Here is an 18,348-nt window from a genome sequence, read left to right as displayed (position 1 = left end):
AGAGAGAGAGAAGGTGAGGAAAGAGAAAGAGAGGAAAGAGAGAAAGAGAAAGAGAGAGAGCGGGAGAGGAAAGAGAAAGAGAGAACTCATGCACAGCAGCCTCTATTTCTTTTTAATTCAACTCTTCAATCAAGCTCCGCTCCCCTGCTACCACTTTTCTAGGATGGTCGCATACCACCTGCCAGGTGCCAATGTACCACAAGTGGTACCTGTACCACTGGTTGAAAAGCCCTGTCCTAGAGTATCCATCCTCCAGCGGTGACCCATGTGGGCCCAGGAGAAGACGGTACTTAGCTGTGTGCGACGACAGGCAAAGAGAGATTCAAGGACAATGACGCATGCTCACGATTGGCCACAGTGTCAATTTATTTAGCAAGAGTCGGCGAGGACGCCGGACGAACCCCCCTTTCTCTCACGAGGCGCAAAATTGACACGTATAGACTTGGATCACAGTGGCACCTCGGCAGGTTTTCCCCTCGGTGAGTGGAGTCAGTTAAGGCAGAGAGAAAGAGCAGGAGGGAGGACGGGGGTTGGGGGTGGGTGAAGGAGAGCTGGCCGGGGGCCCTTGCAAAGAGAAGGACCGGGCCGACTGCCGAGGACCTTCTCTGTCTTTGCTGGACACCGGCCCGTCTTTGGCGAAGACCCGTAAACACGAGACGGAATCAAGAGGCACAACGTCATCTGTAAGGACCGGGAGTCCTCACAGGGCATCACTCGGAAAGCCTTGGCACTCTCGGCAGAGTCGGGGTTGAGGGGCACAGGACCTGCCCATCGGCCGGAGGCTAGATCTCCTGCAAGGACGGGCCGGGGTCGCTGTGCTCGCGCTTCACCTGGGGCTTGCAAGCTCCGGCCTCGTGCCCTAGGGCGCCGAAAGTGTCTGCGGGAAAGAGAAAGATAGGCCCAGCCTTAACCTGGGAGAATGGGGGAAGAAAGCTCCCCAACGGACTGGGAAGAGGCCTCCCCATGGAGGAGGGCCAGAGGATCCGTACCTTTCTCGAGCATAGCCGGAGACAGGGAGGCCAGGTCGCTGAACTGGAAAAGAGAAGACGACGGGGGTTCAATGGGGCTCCCAAGGCCCATCGCAAGTCCCTCACTTTGACGCACCCACAGCTGACCCATCACAAAGCCTACTGACCACACGAAGAACAACGACACAGACACCCCCTAAACGCCGCTGAAGACGTTGCCTAGCCTGGGAACGAAACGTTCGGAAACCGACCCGCCAGCTCGGAAACGACCCTCCACCCTCATGCGACACCCGAGCGCCAGATATGGGCCACTAGAGCAGTGGTTCTCAACCTTTCTAATGCCGCAACCCCATAATACAGTTCCCCATATTGTGGTGACCCCCAACCACTTATACATCACTGGGTGCCAGGGGCGTGGCCAAAGAAAAGGGGGGGAAAAATGGCGGACAGCCTTGTTTGGCGACCCCTGTGAAATGGTCGTTCGACCCCAAATGGGGTCCCGACCCCCAGGTGGAGAACCACTGCACTAGAGCAAATTCAGATTCCTGTCTCGGTGCAAAGCCAGCACTGGGAGGCCGAAGGGTGAGGAGGGGGTTGGGGGGGGTCTTCCTGAACTGAGCAGGCCTCTCCAGAAAGGGAGAAGGTGTTTCCACTCCCTCTGGGCAGATAGTTTTAAAGAGGGAGAATCATCCAGCTGGCTGGCCGTCCACCTTGCTTTTGTCCATATGCGTTTCTCTGGGTTTCTGACAGCCTTTGGGATGGAGGGGGGGGACGCTTCCCCCACCCCAAAAGGCCTCCCCAGCCATGATTACTGTCCTGCAAGAGACTCCGCCAACCCACCTGCCCAGAAGCAGGAAGGAGAACGCGGCTCCCCCTGCTTGCTCCCCCTTCAGACGTTGTGGGTGCTCCATCGCTGGAGGTTTTTAAGGAAAGACCAGACAGCCATTTGTCCAGAATGGTATAAAGCAGTGGTTCTCCACCTGTGGGTTGGGACCCCATTTGGGGTCGAACGACCATTTCACGGGGGTCGCCAAACAACGCAGTCCACCATTTTTCCCCCCTTTTCCTTAGCTGTGCTACTCCCTTTTATTCTGTTGGCTTTTGAAAGCCAATAGAAGAGACTCTCTTGAATAGAGTCTGATTCGATTGGCTTTCCAAAGCCAATAGGAATGGTCCAGGCTGTCTCTGCCCTGCTGAGCCCGCCAAAAATCCCATTCTGCAAACTGCGCTGCACCCGTCGAGCAGTCCTCGACTTACGACCGGTGGAGTCGTCCTCGGCTTACGACCGGTTGGGGGGTCGCGGCATTAAAAAGGTTGAGAACCACTGGTATAAAGTCTCCTGCTGGAGCGGGGGGTTGGACTAGAAGACCTCCGAGGTCCCCTCCAGCTCCGTTATTCACCCAGCCACCAGAGGGATTCTGGTGGCTCCCTGCGCGGCTGCTGGCAAGACGTGCCCGGCGCTCACCTCTCCCATCACGGCGATGGGCGTCTCCCCCGTGGCTTCGGCCACCCGGTGCTCCACCAGGTAGAACATGTACTCATCGTAGAGGAGACGGATCAGGTGGAAGGAGCCAAAACTGGCGGCGCTGCGCAAGGTGAGGTCGCGGATCACCATGGAACTGAGGGGGAAAGAAAAGAAGGGTCCAGCAGCTGAGTCTGAGAGCTGGGGGGTGGGTGGGACGGGGTGGGGGGTGGGGGGGGAGAGGCCCCATCCTGGTTTTGGAAGAGAAACGGGACTGTTTCTGCTCTGGGAAGGTCTCTCTGCAAGCAAAGTGTGTGTGTGTGTGCGCGCGCACGCGCTGATAGAAGGGAATATTTGTAGGGTTGAACTCAGAGTTCTGAGCTTGGCTGTTTTCTTGCAGATATTTCATTACACAACTAGGTAACAGCATCAGTGGTACACCGGGGGGGGGGGGAGGAGGAGGAGGAGGAGGAGGAGGAGGAGGAAGAGAAAAAGTAGTTGTGGGGTCCTTGGTGCTCTCTGATCTTGGTGGTTCTCTTGCAGTTGTTTCATTATACAACTAGGTAACAGCATCAGTGCTAGAAAGGAGGGGTGTGTGGGGAGAGGAGGAGGAAGAGGAGAAGGAAGAGGGGGGGAGAAGGAGGAGGAGGAAGAGGAGGAGGAAGAGGGGGAGGAGGAGGAGGAGGAGGAAGAGAAAGAGTAGTTGTGGGATCCTTGGTGCTCTCTGATCTTGGTGGTTCTCTTGCAGTTGTTTCATTATACAACTAGGTAACAGCATCAGTGCTAGAAAGGAGGGGTGTGTGGGGAGAGGAGGAGGAAGAGGAGGAGGAGGAGAAGGAAGAGGGGGAGGAGGAGGAGGAGGAGGAGGAGGAGGAAGATGAGGAGGAGAACTGTGGGGTCCTTGGTGCTCTCTGAGCTTGGCCGTTTCTTGCAAATGTTGCATGACCCAACTAGGTCACATCACTACAACTAATGCATTATCATCATTTGTGTGCGCGCGTGTTTATATCCATGGGTGTGGGCAGGGGTTCCAACTGAACGGTGCAACGACACGCTCTTCCAAGTGAGGGAATCCTCCGCAAGTAGAAAGCCAGCAGATCAGACTGCAGGACCGGTCAGTTTCGCTGCCCCCTCGGGTCCATGTCTCTCCACAAGGGCGCAGGGCTCTCTGGTCCTCGGGGGAGGAGGGGCTGGGTGGGGTGGGGGGGCGAGGCAGGGGCCTTACCTGTAGAAGGACCACTTCAGCAGAAACTGGCGGGCCGCCCGGGGGAAGCTGGGCGCGCCCTCGTGCGGCTTCAGCACCTGGGTGACCACCTCGTCCAGCCATCTGGCCCACTGGTCCAGGGAGCTTTGCTGCTGCAGCGTCACCTTGAAATCCTGCTCCAGTTTCTGCACCAGGCCCTCTTCGCACTGGCAGACCCAGGAGGCTTGCTCCTGCCATGGGGGGAGGGGGGGGGGAGACACCCAGAGAAGGTTGAAAGCTCAAGAAGAGACCTGTGGCTCAGGGCCAAAGGGAGCCCTGAACGTGGTGCCCTCTGAGCTCGGTGCGTCTCCTGCGGGCGTTTCGTGACCCAACTGAGTAACGTCATCCGTGCTAGAAGGGGGGGGGGTGGGGGAAGCAGAAGAGGAGGAGGAGGAGGAGGAAGAGGAGGAGGAGGGAGGGAGGTGGAAGACAGTGAGGCCCTGGGTGCCCTCTGAGCTTGGTGCTTTTCCTGCAGGCGTTTCATGGCCCAACTAGGTAACGTCATCAGTGCTAGAAGGGGTGGGTGGGTGGAGGAAGCAGACGAGGAGGAGGAGGAGGAGGAGCAAGACAGTGGGGTCCTGGGTGATCTCTGAGCTTGGTGCTTTTCCTGCAGACTTTTCATTACCCAACTAGGTAGCATCATCAGGGCTAGAAGGGAGGAGGGGGAGGGGGACAGCGGCCCACATTCACTAGCATGGATGGGGTCACCTGTCTGGGTCACGAAACGTCCGCAAGAGCACCCCCACGCTCCCACCCAGGACCCCCTACCCTCATTTCAACATTCTCAACATTTGTGCCAAAGAAAACTCAAATTTTAAGTCTCGGGGGAGGGGGCATCCGACAGGCGCGCCGGAATACGATCCCACCCAGCGGTGTGCCCGGGGCCACCAGGCGCCCCGCCTCCCTGCTCCCCCACACCCCCGGGAGACCCCGAGACCCGGACGGACCTGGACGTTGGCAAAATCCACCCGGTTCAGGTCGCTGAGCATCTGGTTGATCTGGGAGGTGTTCTGGAGGACGGCCCGCGCGGCCTGGGCCAGGTGGTTGAGAGAGGTGTACCTGCGCAGGGTCTGAGCAAAGGCGCTCACTACGCTCACCTGGGGGAAGAGAGAGCGTCAGGCGCCCCGGGTGGGAAGCGGGGGACAGGGAGGGGCCCCGGGGGGGCTCCTTTCAACCAGCAAAGGGACCCTCACGAACCCCCCCCCCGGCCAGGATGTTTAAAATTGACATTATAATTCAAAAGAAACTTTTTTTTGTGTGCCCAAGATTGGGGGGGGGGAGAAAAGAATCTTCGGCTTTGGATGTGGGCGATTAGATAAATTTGTGGTCAACAGAAACGGCTCGTGCGTATTAAATACGGGGTGGTTGATAATATCGGTAATATATCTCAGCTCACTCCTAATAATAATAATAACCACTTGAACACCATCGGCATTGACAAATTCGCTATTAGTCAATTGCAAAAGGCGGCCTTACTAGGAACTGCTTCCATCCTGCGACGATACCTGTAATACCATCAAACATCCACATCTGCCTATCCCAGGTCCTGGGTAAGGACTCGATAGGTAGACAAAATGCCAAATCCAGTCTGAACATCTGGCTGACTGTGCGATGATCGATAATAATAGTAATGATAATGATGATGATGATGATGATAATTATAATAATAATAATGTCAGAAGGGACCTTGGAGGTCATCTAGTCCAACCCCCTGCTCAGGCAGGAAACCCTAGACCATTTCAGACAAATGGCTGTCCAGTCTCTTAAAAACGTCCAGTGTTGGAGCATTCACCGCTTCTGGAGGCAAGGAGTTCCACTGGTTAATTGTTCTAACTGTCAGGAAGTTTCTCCTTAGTTCTAGGTTGCTTCTCTTTTTGGTATATGTATATATCCGAACTACACTGTGTTGTTACTCTGTGTCATAGAATATATGTGGGTATATGCAATTTTCTGGGGGGGGGGTCATATTTATGTTGTGTATATCGGAGGTGGTGACCCGCAACAGGTTGTTCCACTGGCTAATTGCTCTCACTGTCAGGAAGTTTCTCCTTAGTTCCAGGTTGTTTCTCTCCCTGCTTAGTTTCCATCCGTTGCTTCTTGTCCTGCCTTCGGGCGCCTTGGGAAATAGCTTGGACTTTTATAGTATTTTATTTATGTGGCCTATAGGTTTTGTATAGCTTTATCTCGGTAATGTTGTAAGGCGCCCAGAGTTACCCTGTGTTAAAATAATACATTTAACAATGTATTGAGGCTGTGATCACTTGTTCTACTGTGCTACTGCGTGTCGGAGGGGCTACAGCTGCAGAGGTCAAGCCAGCCTTTAGGGCTGGTCCCAGAGGTGCTTTTTTCCCAGGACTTTCTTTGTTTTTTATTTTATTTATTTATTTATTTATGAGACTTATATACCGCTTTAAGTGCAAGCACTCTCTAAGCGGTGTACACCAGTAAGCAATGTATATATATATATATTTACATTGCCCCCAACAATCTGGGTCCTCCTTTTACCTACCCCGGAAGGATGGAAGGCTGAGTCAACCTTGAGCCGGTGAGATTCGAACCGCTGACCTGCTGAACACAGTCAGCTAAAGTGGCCTGCAGTACTTGCACTCTACCTGCTGCGCCACCTTGGCTCATGTTTTTCCTTTGAAGACGTTTCCCTTCTCATCCCAGAAGCTTCTTCAGCTCTGACTGGATGGTGGGGAAGGGAAGGATTTATACTCCTCGCAGACAGCTGGTCATTTGCCTTCCTTTAGAGAGTCATTGAGGCCACTTGGAGGTTTATCTCTGTGTCCTCAGGGTCACCTGAGGGGTGCAAAGGGGTGTGGAGCTTTCTTGGAGCTGCTGAAGGGATCGTGTTGTAGACTGCAGATAGACGCTGTCGTATCCCCCCCCCATTTTTTGAGAGAGAGGGCTGTTCAATTTGGACCCAGATGCCCTCTTGGATGCCTCTCTCAAGCCAGCGGTCCTCTCTGTCCAAAATGTGGACTTTCCTGTCCTCGAAAGAGCGGATTTTGTCTTTCAAACGCAGACGGACGGCTGACTCTGCTCCTGGTGGGTTGGTTCTCCTCTGTTGTGCCAAGCGCCTGTGAAGTGCTCGTTTTGTTTCCCCAATGTTCCTGTAAATCTGCTTCCGTTTGAGATGCAGACCACACGGACTCGTCCCCAACAGCCTGCGCCCGTCTTCCACAGGGAAGGCACCCAGGGCAGAAAAAAAAACCATCCTGCAGCCGAGAAGTCTCCACACCCATTTCCACCGCTCAGGTGACCCTGAGGACACAGACAATCCTCCAGGTGGCCTCAACGACTCTCCGAGAGAGTACTAATGACCAGATGACTGCAAGGAGTGTAAATCCTTCCCTTCCCCGCCATCCCGTCGGAGCTGAAGAGGCTTTTGAAGTCCAGTTGCCTCCTGGAAAAAAAAAATGGGACAGCTGTGACCTGGAGGATGGAGAACCTCCACAGACCTTTAGGGCTGGTCTTTGAGAGGGGAAGAAGGCGGTGTCCCCTTTCAAAACAGGAAGAGAAGGTTCCTGCAGACTTGTGGGTTGGGATTTTGTTCTGGGGAGACCACAAGGTCCACACACACACACACACATACACACGTCCCGGGCGTGGAGGGCCTCTGCCTTCGTCTCTGCTTGCTTACCGTGCTCTGCACCACGGGCTGCGGGAACTCGCTCATGGCGCCCATCAGCCAGCTCTCCAGGCTCTTGGCAAAGTTGCGGATGGCTTGGGTCAAGGTGCCTGCAGGGGAAGAGAAGGGAGCGGCCTCAGCCGAGTCGGGGAGCCCCAACGGGAAGACTTTCGCCCGACCCTCGGTGGAAGCTTCACGTCCGCCATCTTGGACGGTGGCCCAACGGCAGCCCGCAAGAGGTGCTACTGCAGAAAGAGGGAGCTGTGAGTCTGATCTATGGGCCTGATCTAGCCGCCCTCCGAATCCTTGCTTGTTGCAGCACTAGCCAGATTCAAGACTGACCTCTAGGCGAAGCTGGATCTCTGGGAAGATCAGCAGCGTTCTAGAGGCGGCGTCCAGCTCAGGGAGAAACTACGTAGCGCTTGGTGCTCTCTGAGCTTGGTGGTTTTCTTGCAAATATTTCGTTACTTAGCACCAGCACTAAGACTTCAGATACCGCTTCACGCTGCTTTCACAGCCCTCTCTAAGCGGTTTGCCGAGCCCGCCTATTTGCCCCCAACCGTCTGGGTCCTCCTGTTACCGTCCCTTTCACGCACCGGGAACCGGCCGGAGGACGTCCGGGATCAGGATCTCCACCAGGGTTTGGTACAAGAGGTTGTCGCAGCTTCGCATCCAGGCCAGGACGAGCTCGTACTTGCAGAGGGCCATCAGTTTGTGTCGGGGGAGGACGGCTTCGTAGGGTTCTTCGCTGCGAAGGGAAGGCAGGAGAGCCCGTCGGTCAAAGGGGTCTCGCGTCCCTCTGCCTCAAAATCCGCTCCCAGGCTCACCTCTGCGCCCGGGGCCCCTACACTTCCAGGGCGGGTTTGAAACGGATCCAGTCCTCGCCTTACAACCACTCGTGTAGCAACCGTCCGAAGTGATGGCAGCGTTGAAAATTAAGTGACTTACTAACATTTCTCATGCTTACAACCGTGGCAGCATCCCCACAGTCGCGGGATCAAAATTCAAGCTGACTCGTATTTATGATGGTCGCAGCGTCCCCGAGGGTCAAGTGACCCCCTTTAGCAAAGTCAACGGTTAGCAACCGCGTGACTCTCTTGTGGTGAGTCACTTCTCTGGCGAGAAAGGCCATTAAAACGGGGCAAAACCCGCTCAGCAACTGTCCCGCTTAGCAATGGGAACCTGGGGAATTGCGGTCGTAAGTCGAGGCCACCTGCTTGTGGTGTTACCTGGAAGCCCCGGGGGTGCCGGTGCCCGTCCGGCCCGGAAGGGATTCGGAATTCCAGAAGGAACGCCAGAGTTTCTCTAGGAAGGGCAGCTGGAGGCTCATCACCACCTCGACGTTGGCCTGCAGGGACAGACGCCCCCCCAAAATCAGATCTAGATGGACAGTGATCAATATTTCTATGCTGCTTATATGTAAGGGTGTAGGTCAGTGATGGCGAACCTTTTAGAGACCGAGTGCCCAAACTGCAATCCAAAACCCACTTATGTAGTGTCAGGTGCCGGGTGGGCGTGGCCCATTGGGTGGGTGTGGCCCATTGGGTGGGCGTGGCTGCAGGGGTAACGGCAGACTAGGTGGGACTAAAAAGTTCAATCAATCAATTCCAACTTTGCGAGATCCTTTTTTTTCCCGCGAGAAGTTGAAATTGATTGATTAACTGAACCTTTTTGGGGGGGGGGCACACGGCAGTGGAGGCCTCAAGCGAAAAGGTTTTATAAAACCCAGCTGAAGGCCTAGGACTGGGGCAATGGCGCACGTGCCCACAGAGAGGGCTCTGAGTGCCACCTGTGGCACCCGTGCCATAGGTTCGCCACCACAGGTGTAGGTCTATACATATGTTGCATATAGCTTGTTTAAAATGTGTGTTAGGTACGTGTATGCTTTGAGAGCAAGGAACTAAATTTCATTTTTAATGTGTGCCGTTGTGCCCACAGTAAAAAAATGACAATAAGGGTTATCTATCTATCTATCTATCTATCTATCTATCTATCTATCTATCTATCTATCTATCTATCTATCTATCTATCTATCTATCTATCTATCTACCGGTATCTATCTACCGGTTATCTATCTATCTATCTATCTGTCTGTCTGTCTGTCTGTCTGTCTGTCTGTCTATCTATCTATCCATCTATCTATCTACCAGTTATCTATCTATCTATCTACCAGTTATCTATCTATCTGTCTATCTATCCATTCATCTATCTATCTACCTCTCTCTATCTCTCAGTATCTATCTATCTATCTATCGATTGTCTGTCTGTCTGTCTATCTATGTATCTATGTATCTATCTATCTGTTATCTATCTATCGATTATCTGTCTGTCTGTCTGTCTGTATCTATCTACCAGTTATCTATCTATCTATCTATCTATCTATCTATCTATCTATCTATCTATCTATCTATCTATCTATCTATCTATCTATCTATCTCTCTCGATTATCTGTCTGTCTATCTATCTATCTGTCTATCTATCTATCTATCTATCTATCTATCTATCTATCTATCTATCTATCTATCTATCTATCTATCTATCTATCATCTCTCTCTCTCTCTCTTTCTCTCTGTCTGTCTGCCTGTCTGTTGTCATGGGGGAGACTTAGAGAGAGAGCTGCTCCTGAGATCATCCCACGGGTGCCCCATGGCGAGGCAAACATGGTGGGCTCCCAGGAGGGTCCCCTCCAAAGGTGGCCCCTGGATGTGTGTGAGAATCACCTCGCAATGCCGGCGGTAGAAGAGCTCCAGAGCCTGCAGGTCGCTGGTCTCGATCCCCTCCTGCAGGAGGACGGTGTCCGGATTCAGGACTGGGAACTCGGGCAGGACGTGAGTGACATCTGCAGGGCAAGGGAAAGAAAAAATGATTTGGGAGGGTTTTTTTGTTTTGTTTTGTTTATCACTGCAGCCAGCACAACATAGGTGCAACACTTCAAACCCACGAATACACCCAGGCAGAAGCTGGTCCACCCCGAGGACGAAACACCCAGACACAAACTGAGCAACGTGGCGTGTGCAGTACAATGCAGGGAGCCGTGGGCAGATCTCTGCATTGGGGAAACAAAACGACAACTTCACAAGCGCTTGGCACAACAGAGAGAACCAACCCGTCAGGACCAGAGTCAGCCACCCGTCTGCATTTAAAATAATAATAATAATAGTAATAATAGTAATAGTAAAGTTGGAAGGGACCTTGGAGGTCATCTAGTCCAACCCCCTGCTCAGGCAGGAAACCCTACACCATTTCGGACAAATGGCTGTCCAGTCTCTTCTTAAAAACTTCCAGTGTTGGAGTATTTACTGCTTCTGGAGGCAAGCTGTTCCATTGATTAATTGTTCTCACTGTCAGGAAGTTTCTCCTTAGTTCTAGGTTGCTTCTCTCCTTGATCAGTTTCCATCCCTTGCTTCTTGTCCTGCCTTCTTGAGCTTCGGAGAAGAGCTTGACTCCCTCTTCTTTGGGGCAGCCCCTGAGATACTGGAACACTACTATCATGCCCCCCCTTGTCCTCCTCTTCGTTAAACTAGACATCCCCAATTCCAGCAACCGTTCTTTGTATGTTTTAGCCTCCAGTCCCCTGATTATCTTTGTTGCTCTTCTCTGCACTCTTTCCAGAGTCTCAACCTCTTTTTTACATCGTGGTGACCAAAACTGGATGCAGGATTCCAAGTGTGGCCTTACCAAGGCCTTGTAAAGTGGTATTAACACTTCACCTGATTTTGATTCTATCTCTCTGTTAATGCAGCCCAGCATTGTGTTGGCCTTTTTGGCAGCTGCAGCACACGGCTGGCTCATATGTAAGTGATTGTCCACTAGGACTCCAAGGTCCCTCTCACAGTTGCTACTATTGAGCAAGATACCCCCTATATTATACCTGTACATTTGGTTTTTCTTGCCTAAATGTAGAACCTTACTTTTTTCATCCTTGAATTTCATTTTGTTGGATAGCGCCCAGTGTTCAAGTCTGTCCAGATCCTCCTGTATCCTAAGCCTGCCTTCTGGAGTGTTGGCTATTCCTGCCAGCTCGGTGTTGTCTGCAAATTTGATGAGTTCCCCATCTATCCCCTTGTCCAGATCGTTGATAAAGACAAAGTCTGCTCTTTCGAGGACAGGAAAGTCCACATTTTGGACAGAGGGGACTGCTGGCTTGAGAGAGGGGTCCAAGAGGGCATGTAGGTCCAAACTGAACAGCCCTCTCAACAAACGGAGGGGGGATACGACAATGTCTGTCTGCAGTCTACAACACAATCCTTTCGACAGTTCCAAGAATCCTGCACACCCCTTTGCACCACTCAGGTGACCCTGAGGACACAGAGATAAACCTCCAGGTGGCCTCAACGACTCTCAGAAAGAGAACTAATGAGCAGATGACTGCAAGGAATATAAAATTCTTCCCTTCCCCGCCATCCCGTCAGAGCCGAAGAAGCTCCTTGGATGAGAAGCGAAAGGTCTTCAAAGGAAAAACAAGGACGCCCAGTTTCCTCCTGAAAAAAAGCATCCCTGGGATAGCTACGACCTGAATGACCAAGAGTCACCATAGATGTGTGCCACTGTTGTTATCAGGATCGGTACGAGGTAGTTCCTGTGAATGTGGCCAATTTGTTTATACCGTCCGCCAAATTAGGCAGACGCTCACTGCCCACGGATAATCTACCTGTCAATGCTGCTAACCTCGGATGTTCTTGCTTGGACAACAGATGGAAAGGTAGCCATTTTCCACTATTGCTTCTAGAGCAGTGTTTCTCAACCTTGACAATTTTAAGGCATGTGGACTTCAACTCCCAGAATTCCACAGCCAGCAATGCTGGCTGTGGAATTCTGGGAGTTGAAGTCCACATGCCTTAAAATTGTCAAGGTTGAGAAACACTGTTCTAGAGTTAGTTGCTGCTGAGAGGGGGAATGTGGATGAGAGTCCAGCTAGTCATAACAATAATAGCTCAGCCCTGGGAACCCAAGGACATTGGGCCCAGAGCTGATAGCGTTTGGGCGGGCTGGAGAGCTGAGGAGAAAGCCGGTGCTTCAAGCTAATTGAGGAATGTGATTTATGGCAGTTAATTGGAGTAGGGAATTCTCCTTCGATCCTATGTGCCCAGGGGAGGGGAATTCAGTTTTTGGCTTCGATTATGTAGTGCCGATATTATGTTACTCGAATAAAAGATTCTTTAAAGTAAACAATGTGTCATGGTTCCGAAAAGAAGCAGCTTTTCAAAGAACTTTGAGGCTTATTCACCTTAAAGAATCCTTTATTTTCTGCATAGCTTTGGCACTAACAAAGTTAAGCCAAAAACTGAATCTTCCCTCCCCCAAATACCCGTAACAAAGCATAACTCACTCCTTCATTTTATAGTCATCAATCACATTCTCCAATTAATGCGAAGTGTGAAGTGCCCCTGTTACAACTGACCTTGGCAACACTGTGCTCAGACATTTTTATGATTAACTAGCATATTTTCCCATCCACTAGGCTAGTATTATCTGCTTTAACTCTAGAAGTGCTATACAGACCAAATAAAATAGGTTTACTTCTTCATATATGGCAAGCAAGAACATCTGATGTTAGCAGTCTTGACACAATGCCTTCAAGTTCTTTTCAAGAGTTTAATCTGTCGGAATCATGACACTACCACTATTCGTTAATATATTACAGGTAACCCCTCCTCCCCAACCTCAATAACCAAACCTGAGACCCAAATTTCCACTTGGCCTCATTTTACGAGGCCACCGTCGTTAAGGGGACTCGCTGCAGTCGTGAAGTTAGTAACAACATGGTCGTTAAGTGAATTTGGATTCCCCGTTGACTTTGCTTGTTGCAAAGGGGGAATCACGTGAATCCGGGAGGCCGCAACCGTCGTAAATACGGGTCAGCTGCCCAGCTCTGAATTTTGAACATGATCCTGGGGGACGCTGCTGCAACGGTCGTTAAGTGTGAAAAATGGTCATAAGTGCTTTTCCCCCCTCCCCCAGTGCCGTTGCAACTTTGAACGGTCCCTCAATGGAACGGCAGGAATAGCTGTGCTCCAAAGCTTTGCACAAGTCCAATCATTGGCCTGGGATGCAAATTTGTTTATATATTAAATTTACGCACCATCCATCTCCAAGGTCTGCCCTGTTCACGCCTTCAGCTTCCCGCCGCCCCCACCCCTCCACCCTGGCAAGTTTCTCCCAAAGCAATGGGTTTTTTTCCTCCCCCCCCCCCCGGCTCGGCACAGTGAGAGAGGGCGGGAAATAAATTTAATAAGTACCGTAATCAAAATCAGATAAAATCTTAAGCGTTTTTGGGGTCCCGTGAAACGAACTTAGTGGCACACCGGGCTGGAAAGACTGCCGGAAAGAGCAGAATTTTTTTCTCACCGATGTATTGCTGGTGGTGCTGACACTGGGCGGCCACGGACTCCTCCGGGGTGGGGGAGCTGACGGCCCCTCCCTCAGCTGCACCGTCCAACCTCTGGGAAGGCCGGTACCTGCAGAACAAGGTGGGGGGGGAAGAGGCTGCTTTCACCTTGAGAAGGAGCTGCGGAGGTTTTTCGAGCAAAGAAGGTTTACAGAGTAACCGAGTTGGAAGGGAGCTTGGAGGTCATCTAGTCCAACCCCCTGGCCCAAGCAGGAGACCCTTACACAATCATGGAATTTCAGAGTTGGAAGGGACCTTGGAGGTCATCTAGTCCAACCCCCTGCTCAGGCAGGAAACCCTTACAGAATCACAGAATGACAGAGTTGGAAGGGACCTTGGAGGTCATCTAGTCCAACCCCCTGTTCAAGCACGAGACCCTTACAGAATCATAGAATGACAGAGTTGGAAGGGAGCTTGGAGGTCATCTAGTCCAACCCCCGGCCCAAGCAGGAGACCCTTACAGAATCACGGAATTTCAGAGGTGGAAGGGACCTTGGAGGTCATCTAGTCCAACCCCCTGGCCCAAGTAGGAGACTCTTACACAATCACGGAATTTCAGAGTTGGACGGGACATTGGAGGTCATCTAGTCCAACCTTCTGTTCAAGCACGAGACCCTTACAGAATCATAGAATGACAGAGTTGGAAGGGAGCTTGGAGGTCATCTAGTCCAACCCCCTGGCCCAAGCAGGAGACCCTTACAGAATCACGGAATTTCAGAGTTGGACGGGACATTGGAGGTCATGTAGTCCAACCCCCTGGTCAAGCAGGAGACCCTTACAGAATCACGGAATTTCAGAGTTGGAAGGGACCTCGGAGGTCATCTAGTCCAACCCCCTGCTCAGGCAAGAGACCCTATACCTATTTCAGACAGGCGGCTGTCCAATCTCGTCTTAAAAACTTCCAGAGATGGATCACCCATCTGGGTGATGGATCACTGGTGGCAAGTTGTTCCACTGATCAATTGGTCTCACGGTTAGGAAGTTTCTCCTTCGTTCTAGGCTGGAGTCCCCTTGGATAAGTTTCCATCTGTTACTTCTTGTCCTGCCCTCAGGTGCTTTGGAAAATAGGTTGATCCCTAGCTGTGTGTGAGTGAGTTTGTGTGTGTGTGTGTGTGGGGAAACAGCTGGTCAGATGGAACTTCTGGAAGCTCCCAATTTCCTTGAGGGAAGCCGGCAATACACGGGCTTTCTGGCTGAAGCGATGGGGCTTGTAGTTGCACACCTGACTTAACATTTTGAGGAAGCCACCCGAAGACCGTGAAATTAATTCTCTTTCGGGCTCCGTGTGTTTGTCTTCTCCTGCCCCGGTTTGAAAAGCCTTCTGTCATTCCGAACAGTTTCATGAGGACTAGCCACTTGCCCCCGCCCAAGAGCTGTCGCTAAGGGCCGGGCTCCTACCTCTGCTTCTGGTGGGCCGGCTGCTGCCTCATGGCCATGTACTGAGCATCTTCCTGCAAGCGGTTCAGGGGCGACTCTGGCTTGAGACGGATCCCGTAGTAATGGTACTTGGAGTTCCCCCTGCGGAGGATAATGGGCCATGGGTTATTTTCAAGAAGAGAGGTGGGGGCAGCCATCCCGGGAACGGGCTTTGGGGGGTTGATCGGAGAGGGGGAGAGGGCTCTGCAAATCCACCCCCCAAAATCCTTCCCAGACGTTGGCCACCCCCCCCCACTTGGTAACAGGCTGGCACCACCAAGGGTCTCCCCCTTGGCGCCCCCGTCAGGTTGTCCTCGATTTACAACCACTCGGTCGAAGTTACGACTGAGAAAAAGTGACTTGTGAACTGATCTTTCACCACTTATGACCCTGCAGTCACCTGATCAAAAATTTGGGTGCTTGGCAAGCGGCTTCTGTTTATCAGCTGTTGTTATTGTTATTATTGTTATTGTGGTTAAATTCATTTGCTGCCTCTTTCGCCAGGCTACTCGAGGCTGTACAAAACTGTAAAACCGCCCCCCCAAAATAAAAAGGAAGTTTAAACGAAGCGTTGCAGCATCCCGGGATCGCTCGATCGCCATTTGCGATGCCCCTCCCCTCTGGCCAGCTTCCGAAAAGGAAAGTCAATGGGGGATGCCAGATTCGCTTAATGACTGCATGCGATTCGCTTAGCAACCGTGCGTCAACGCTGCTAACATCGGATGTTCTTGCTTTGACAACAGATGGAAATGCATCCGTTTTCCACTATTGCAGTGTTTCTCAACCTTGACAATTTTAAGGCATGTGGACTTCAACTTCCAGAATTCCACAGCCAGCATTGCTGGCTGTGGAATTCTGGGAGTTGAAGTCCACATGCCTTAAAATTGTCAAGGTTGAGAAACGCTGCATTATTGCTTTTAGAGTTAGTTGCTGCTGGGAGGGGGAATGTGGATGAGAGTCCGGCTAGTCATAACAATAATAGCTCAGCCGTGGGAACCCAAGGTCATTGGGCCCAGAGCTGATAGCGCTTCAAGCTAATTGGGGAATTTGATTTATGACTGTTGTTTGGAGGAGGGAATTGTGCTTTGTTACTTTGTATCTAGGTGTTGTGAGTCAGTGCCAGCCAGTGGACCCGGGGAGAGCCATCAGAGTCAGAGGGAGGCTCTGATGATTTACAAGACTCACAATCTGGCCTGGCCCCTCCAATCGTGGAGAGGATGAGACACAGCTGTGTGGAGAAGATGAGTCAGATTCTGAGGACTCACTGCTGGAAGTCATTAGAGACGCTCAATTAACTAGAGCAGGTCAGAGGGAATCAATAGGGCAACTCCAAGGCAGGAGGAGAAGGCATTGAGAAGCCACGCCTTGAGGCTGCTTAATAAAAAGGAAAGGTGTAGACGGTGCTGGTTGCTGAATGCAACCGTTGCAAAGGACTTCATGGGATCATGTTCTGTTGCTATTGCCGGTGAATAATTCCTTGTTTTGCCTTGTGTTTCGTGTGTGGACAATTTCCTCCATTTGGATTGTGTTTTCTCGCTTTTGTTTTTGGACTATTTGTCAGGTTTGTTACCCATATTAAAAGGGGTTTTGTTTTCTTCTGAGTCTCTAGCCTATTTCTCAAAAGGGGTTTTGTCCTTGTACATTTAACAATTAGGCTGGGACAGAACACCAGGGGAAGGGAATTTAGTTTTTGGCTTCAACTATGTACTTTGTTTCTCGAATAAAAGATTATTTAAGGTAAACAACGCCTCGAGGTTCTTTGGAAGAGTTTCATCTATTGGAACCACGACACCTTGGCTCAAAAAGGTCGCAAAATGGTGGGATGTACGACTCACTTAACAAGTGACTTGCTTAGAAATTTTGGTCCCGATTGTGGTTGTTAAGTCGACCACATTTGGAAGTCAAAAAAATCTCGGGAGCTCCCCCCACTGGAGGGATTGGACTCCTGCAGTCTCCATCCTCATTACCCTCTTCCTCCTGGAGGGGGTGCCGTGACGTCACGCTCCGTTCTGACAACATCGTGCAAGTGACATGATGCCCACGAGGGTTTAGGAGACTCCCCGTCTCTTGACCTGTACTTTCCCACAGTCCCCCGCAGCAAAGGCCGGGAAATCCTTCTCGAAAAGCAGCTTGGACGCCGTAGAAAAAGGCTTAAAATAATAGGCCGGTACAGAAGCAGAAAAGCATCCTGAGTGGCTCGCAAAATGGAACTCCCAATCCAGCTCGGCCTTTCTGGGCTTGGAGCTGCTAGGTATCTGGGGGGGTGGGGGCAAAAAAAAGTAAGATGGCAGCTGCCGAAGGGGCAGGGTTTTCCCGCGGAAGTGGACTCAGTCCCCAAATTTCCAGGGTCTCTCCCCGACCCCCAACCCTTGCCAGACTGGAATGGGACAACTCACCATGGCCAATTCGCTGCGGGACAATTCAACCAATTCAATTTAATTATTTAAAATAATTTTAAAAAAACTTTTAATTTGGGCCATTTCATTCCGTCCCTCCTTTGGCCCCCGTTCGTTAGCGATTCTACTCCACCAATTCTTTGACATAAATGTCACTCTTGTCCTGCAGCGAGTCCTCCCATGGCGAGTCATCCCATACAGCCCCCTGCAGACCTGGTGCCCAGCCGACGTGTCCTCAGGCCCATGAAGACCGAGCGAATCAGCTTCCCGAAAGAAGCGGCGTTGACCGGATCCAGCTTGTGCTCCTGGCAGTGACGCAGGTAATGGTTGTAGAGCGAGCTGCGGGGCAGGCTGACCCCTTCGGCCGTTTCGTAGTTGTCCAGCAGCCACTGCAACTGCTTGGAGGAAGGGGAGAGGGGGTGAGAGAGGAGAGGGCAGGGGAGGGAGGGGAGGAGAAGGGAAGGGAAGGGAAGGGAAGAAAAGAGAAGAGAGAAAAAAGAGAAAAGAGAAAACAGAAAAAAGAGAAAAGGGAGAAAAGATAAAAAAGGAGAAAAGAGAAAAAAGAGAAATGAGGAAAGAGAAAAAAGGAGAAAAGGGAAAAAAGAGAAAAGGGAAAAAAGGGAGAAAAGAGAAAAAAGAGAAATGAGGAAAGAGAAAAAGGGAGAAAAGAGAAAAAAGAGAAAAGAGAAAAAAGGGAGAAAATAGAAAAAAAGAAGAGAAAAGAGAAAAGAGAAAAGAGAAAAAAGAGAAACGAGGAAAGAGAAAAAAGGGAGAAAAGATAAAAAGAGGAGAAAAGAGAAAAAAGAGAAAAGAGAGAAAAAGAAAAAAGAAGAGAAAAAAA

At 51.2% G+C, this 18,348-nt stretch overlaps 1 protein-coding gene across 4 annotated transcripts in view; it reads right to left on the bottom strand.

Moving 5' to 3' along the window:
- Positions 1-342: 342 nt before the first annotated feature.
- Positions 343-18,348, bottom strand: part of RFX2 (regulatory factor X2) — a 70,992-nt gene continuing 52,986 nt past the window's right edge. For 2 of the 4 annotated variants that reach the window (XM_039355296.1, XM_039355300.1), the window contains 12 exons: positions 17,721-17,905; positions 15,094-15,213; positions 13,656-13,765; positions 10,028-10,146; positions 8,537-8,655; positions 7,904-8,055; positions 7,320-7,417; positions 4,621-4,770; positions 3,656-3,864; positions 2,434-2,587; positions 990-1,032; positions 343-877 (listed from right to left, as the gene is read on the bottom strand). In XM_039355296.1, coding sequence (XP_039211230.1) covers positions 783-877; positions 990-1,032; positions 2,434-2,587; positions 3,656-3,864; positions 4,621-4,770; positions 7,320-7,417; positions 7,904-8,055; positions 8,537-8,655; positions 10,028-10,146; positions 13,656-13,765; positions 15,094-15,213; positions 17,721-17,905 — 1,554 coding nt within the window. In that variant the 3' untranslated portion in view covers positions 343-782. The remainder of the gene's footprint in view (positions 878-989; positions 1,033-2,433; positions 2,588-3,655; positions 3,865-4,620; positions 4,771-7,319; positions 7,418-7,903; positions 8,056-8,536; positions 8,656-10,027; positions 10,147-13,655; positions 13,766-15,093; positions 15,214-17,720; positions 17,906-18,348) is intronic. The other 2 variants (XM_039355299.1, XM_039355297.1) reach the window with 1 other exon arrangement.

Source organism: Crotalus tigris, unplaced genomic scaffold, assembly GCF_016545835.1.
Source record: "Crotalus tigris isolate CLP2741 ecotype Arizona unplaced genomic scaffold, ASM1654583v1 scf7180000018656.1905471916:244674, whole genome shotgun sequence".
Taxonomy (NCBI): Eukaryota; Metazoa; Chordata; class Lepidosauria; order Squamata; family Viperidae; genus Crotalus; species Crotalus tigris.
Note: the sequence above shows the minus strand (reverse complement) of the source record. Positions and strands in the feature narration are given on the sequence as shown.